This window comes from Pagrus major, chromosome 16, assembly GCF_040436345.1.
Source record: "Pagrus major chromosome 16, Pma_NU_1.0".
NCBI lineage: Eukaryota > Metazoa > Chordata > Actinopteri > Spariformes > Sparidae > Pagrus > Pagrus major.
In genome coordinates this window covers 9,212,553-9,218,098 of record NC_133230.1, presented here as the reverse complement: position 1 = coordinate 9,218,098, position 5,546 = coordinate 9,212,553, and the positions used below count along the sequence as shown (strand labels likewise).

Below are 5,546 nucleotides of genomic sequence, written 5' to 3'. Positions count from 1 at the left end.
CCAGCAATTAAGAGTAAATTAATTACAGAGTAGTGGATGGTAGCTGAAAGCCTGAGGATAGTGTAGCGCCTCCCAGTAAACAACTCCAGACTGCTTAAGTACCAGACTTCCTTAAGAAAAAGGAGGAAATAAGGTTGTAGCCGAGCTTGAAATCCACTCATCCTTACTTTGTTTCACCGACTCGTACGGTTAATTTAAGAAACCATTCCTCCAATAAAGTTAGTTAACAGAACATGTACTTCATCCCGAGTGTAATAAGTAACTTTGTGTGTGTGATCCAATGTCCATACTCCTCCTGATGTGCAAATAAAGTGGCTCACAAGGGGAGTTGAACAGTTAACAGGGTTTATATTTGCTTTATGGTGCTCACAAATTAAAAAAAAAAAAAAAAAAGGTCCTCTGTTTAGTATTCATACTGCGTGCAACAGTGTAGTAATCTCAAACAAACTGACAAACCACTGCATGTTTGTCCCCGCAGAAGAGGAAGAAAAAAAAGAGAGAGAGAGAGAAAAAAAGAAAAGAAAAAAAAAGTTGACTGAAAGTTGACGCCCATGGCTCGAGGCTCCTCCTGCAAAAGGATTATAAAGCAAATGTCGGGGCTGGTGCAGGGCAGAGGGGGAGTTCTGCTGGGTCAAAAAATACACAGGAGCTGCAAACACCAGAACCTCAGCAGACCTGCGCAACTTTTTTTGTAACAAGCACAGTTTGTTTTGTTTTTTGTTTTTTTGTTTGTTTTTTTAAATTCTGCTACTTTAGTTTTTTTTGAGTTGATTCCGGTCGCTGCAAAGATGACCACAGCCGTGGTGTCGCCTTTCTTCGACTTCGAAGTAATGAACAAGGTAGCTTCACAACTTTTTCTCTTCATTTATATCTCTCTTCTCTCTCTGGGCTTATTTCTAGTAAAGTGTTGAACTCTCGCTAGCCTGTTAGCTTGCAGTGAGTCAGCCTGCTGTGGAGGAATGATGAGCTGCTGCCTGCACGCCCGCGGCCCTCGGTCCGCCGTACTGCGCCTGTGTGGCCGCTGTTTTTGTTTTGCTGTTCTGATTTGTTTGTAACGCGACTGTTTTTCCTGGTGTCGCCTGTTTGTCTAAACGTCGACGTGTGCGCTGCGTTTACGTTAAAGTGAGCGTCTTTGAAAAGTGTGCCGAAGTCTGGCGGTAACTTTAAAATGTACGTAACAGTTGTTGAAAATGGGGAACTTTTACATATTCAACATGTGCCACATCAGCTGGTTTTAAATGTGTAGTTTTTCTTACGGGGTACGGTGCTGTTTCATCTTTTCTTGAAATGAGGGCAGTTTTGCGCCACTTTTTTAATACTCCTCACAATGCAGCCACATGCTCGCTAATCATTGACCAGATTTGTCTGGCTTTCACCGACTATTGCTCCTATAAAGCTGCTCCTTTTTGATTAACAGAGTTGATCTTTGGTGTGTGTTGGGTAATAACTTTAGCCTCAGAGTTGTAACAGCTCTAGGTCACTGCACTGTTATTCGTTTGCATACATTTTCATATTTTCAGTGTCAGATTTCTTCTTTAAAACAGCGGGTTTCTACCCCTCTGGTGGCTTTAATACACATGTAATTCAGTCACCCCCATCTAGTTTGGGAGTGTGCTGAATAGCGGATGAGTTTTTCTCTTGTAATTCAGCAGGATGCCTTGCCACTTTCATTATCTTTCAAATGATGCAGCCTCTTTGTAGCCACCAGCGGCCCTCTGGCCTCTCATGTGCTGCTGCTCCATTTACTAAACAGGCACACATTCCTAACCAGGGCAACTTGCCAAACCAGCTGCTGTTCTATAGGCCTGTATCCGCTCATGTTGTCAGAGCCAAAAAGAACACAGTCATGCAAGAGAGGAGGCTGTGGATTTTTTTTTTTCCCTCTCTCCAGCCCACCAGTTCAAATCAGCACCACATTGGCTGTCAGTCTCGCTGATTGTGAAGAATATATTTTTCTAATCAAGTGTTTTTCTTTGTGTCCCCTGCAGAACAACAAACTGCTCAGCTACAACAGCAACCTGGGTGCTCCCCATCCAATGTCTGTCCCTTGCACTGGCACCAATGTGCCCCTCTCCAGCCCCGCCGGAGCCCTGCTGGACAGGAAGGCGGTGGGATCTCCCTCAGTGGGAGGTGTGTACCAGCGGCGGCACTCTGTCAGCAGCACAAAGTTCAGCCAGAACCAGTTTCTGAACAGCCTGAAGGCAGCGGACCACTCCTCACTCATCTCAGGGGTTGGCAATGCCAGCAACAACAAGGAGAACCGCCTGCGAGACCGCTCCTTCTCTGAGACGGGCGAGAGGCTCCTCAACAAGTGCCTGGGCCCTGCCAGTCCCACCGGCGGCAGCAGCCAAGTGAATTCCAGCCGTTATAAGACGGAGCTTTGCAGGCCCTTTGAGGAGAACGGTTCCTGCAAATATGGCGACAAATGCCAGTTTGCTCATGGAATCCATGAACTGCGCAGCCTGAGCCGCCATCCCAAATACAAAACTGAGCTGTGCCGCACCTTCCACACCATCGGATTCTGCCCATATGGGCCTCGCTGCCATTTCATCCACAACGCTGAGGAGCGCCGTGGACCTCCCCAGCAGTCCTCCCCTCTTAACTCTTCCAACAAGATGGATAGGCCTCGGCTGCAGCACAGCTACAGCTTTGCAGGCTTCTCCAGCTCAGGTGGGCTGAGAGACAGCCCCACCTCGGTCACCCCTCCACCCATGTTCTTCCCTGATGAGGTCCTCGACTGGCCCAGCAGTAACCCCTTCACCTACTCCAGCCAGGAGCTGGCCAGCCTGTTTGGGCCCAGCCTCAGTGTCGGTCCTGTCGGCACAGAGCCCAACACCCCTGCACCCCCTTCTCCAACAAGCACGCCTTACTATTTCAGACCCATGTCGGAGTCCCCTCAGATGTTCGAGTCTCCACCCAGCCCTCCCGACTCTCTGTCAGACCAAGAGGGCTACCAGAGCAGCTCTGGAGGCAGCCTGAGTGGCTCCGAGTCCCCCACGCTGGACACCACCCGCCGCCTTCCCATCTTCAGCCGCCTCTCCATCTCTGACGATTAGACTGCACATATCCACCAGTGACTTTAAGTTCGATGACACAAAGAGAACACGGCACTCCCCTCTACCTCTGCCCTATTCCGAAGCTTCCCCGTCTTCCCTCAACACAAGACGCCGTGTTAGTTCCTCGTTAGCATTGTAAGGATGTAGTCAATTAAGGGAACTCTCAACTTAGATTATCATTTCATCCTTTTCAATCCGCACAGCAAGTTTTAAAACGTACCCTGCCATGTGTCATAGTGCCAAAAAAAAGGAGAGGAAATTGAACAATGAAAATCACGAAAACAAGAATAGACTGTTTTGCCAGGTGCCACTTGTTTTTTTTTTTTCTTTTCTTCTTCATATGTTCTTGAATGTGTAGCAGCACAAGTGGCCTTGGAAAGGGGAGTGCATTGCACTATTCCCCGACCCCCTTCCTCCCCTCCTTTTCCCCCCCTCCTCCCTGACGATACCACTTCCCCTGAGCTAGCTAGAGGGTGCTCACTAACGTAACTGTAGATCTACCGCAGCCGTTTTTACAGACTGAGTTGAGACAAAAGGAAAAAAAATAAAAATAAAGACCCTGAAAAGATATGAATAGTTTTTAAAAAAAGAAAAAAGTGCCTGGGGCGGTTTCTGCATGTGTTTAGGGTGAATGGACTACTGTTTGTTTTTGGTTCTTTCTCATTTGCCCCCTCCTCTCCTCTCCACCCCCTCCACCCTCCTGTCACGGTTCTTCTCAAGCCCCGTCTTATGTAATTGTGGACTGGGCGAGTCTGCAGGAAGGACTTTGAACTGGAAGTTGGTTATGTTCCCCCCCACACACACCTCTCCCTGAGTTTTCTCCTCCTGTTGCTGGTCACTGGCTCTGTTTTTTTGGGAAAGGAAGTCTTGATATCAAACTGATCATTAAACCTGTAGGACTTTGTCCCGCCTCTCTCAACCCTGCCTCCCCCCCTCCCCTTCATCGACGATCTGGGGAATTCCAGCATTCCCATGGTGCAGTTGTACATCCTGCGACTTGACAAGATCGAATCTCCAAGCTATTTACTTTACTTCTTGTCCCCCCCCCCACTTTAGAACCTGCTCCGAGGAGCACTCTGTACTCATTACATCCCTTTTTTTTTGCTTTTCTTTATTTGATAATTATTTTTTATTAATGTTATTATTACGGTTATTATTGTTTGAAAAACTTTCCAGACAGAAGGTTTGCTTGTCACTGCTTATTTAACTTATCAGAACATATTTATTGGTGATCATATGCATTTTTTGTTAATTTTGTTTTGTATTTATCTGGATAATGAACAATAGAATATATTTTCTTTTATGTTAAATTATGATCTTCCATATTAATCTAAAGATTGTGAAGACGTTTTTGTCAGTTTTCCTTTTTTCACAGTTAATATATTGTACTTCAATGACTTTTGTTCTGCAACTACACTTTGTCAAAATGAAACTTAATTTAAAGCAAAAAAAAATGCAAAAAAAGACGTTTTGCGTTTTGATTATTTATTGTACTTTTTTTTTTTTTTCTTACTCCCTCTTATTGGACTGCAATTCCATCTAAACTAGATTTGCTTGTATTCATTTCCCCTTTCACATTTTCAATACTCTGACAGTAACAGTAGCTAACTGTTATGACATTTATGATTCAACTCTTGGGTTGATGGTGGAAGTAAAGGGGTGCTAAAAGACGTCTCACATCACTGGTTCAGGAGTCTTCACGTTAGACTGGTTGTGATGAAATGTTGGTAATGTTCTTGCCCAGTCTGTTTTACAAGCAATAGCTGTGACCAAATGGGTTGAGGAAAGTTATTTTGTTTTTTTTCTTTTTAATTTGGATGCGTGATGCACTTCCTTGGCCCCCTCATTGGAAGTGCCTCATTTAATACATTCCAGGTAGCTAAGGCTTTCTCTGCCTTTTATATTTGATAATGGAGGACAATTAATTTTTATAGTCACGTGTTCTGTGTTGCCTTCACGTGTTTTGGAAGAGGTGAGCAGATTTTGACACAAAGAAAGTAAAAACAGTTGAATGTATTTTTTCAGCCATGTTTTTTTTTTTTTCACTACAGTAATTTCTGTGAGTTTATATGAAAACCTGTTTTGTTTTTTTTCCTCTTTTGTAAGTATTGATTGCAGTTAAGTCAATAAACCCCGTATTTTTTGAAAAGTGAAACTGTGTAATGAGTTGTGTGCAAGGGTTTTTATGGGAATTCAGACAGATCTAAATGCTCACACACCTAAAATGGTTACAGACACCATGCATAGTGCTACAAAATCTGTTCAATAATAGTGGTGAAGTTAAATAACTTTGATTAGGTTACTTTAGGTGCAATGAAGAGACAATGGAGACCTTTAGGGAATGAAGTTGTCGATTACAAGCCTCATAAATCCACATAGAAATGATAGAAAAACAACCCTCATAACTCCAGACTTGCCTTAGACTTATCAGTAAGAAGTAATCCAGTTATAGTTGTCTGTACATGCATGGGTACACCACAACAAGGAAGT

At 44.2% G+C, this 5,546-nt stretch overlaps 1 protein-coding gene across 1 annotated transcript; it reads left to right on the top strand.

The window, feature by feature from the left end:
* Positions 1-608: 608 nt before the first annotated feature.
* Positions 609-5,211, top strand: zfp36l1a (zinc finger protein 36, C3H type-like 1a). Its single transcript, XM_073483038.1, has 2 exons — positions 609-839; positions 1,989-5,211. Exons 1-2 carry the CDS (start codon positions 789-791, stop codon positions 3,054-3,056), a joined length of 1,119 nt encoding a protein of 372 aa, XP_073339139.1. The 5' UTR covers positions 609-788; the 3' UTR covers positions 3,057-5,211.
* Positions 5,212-5,546: the final 335 nt, after the last annotated feature.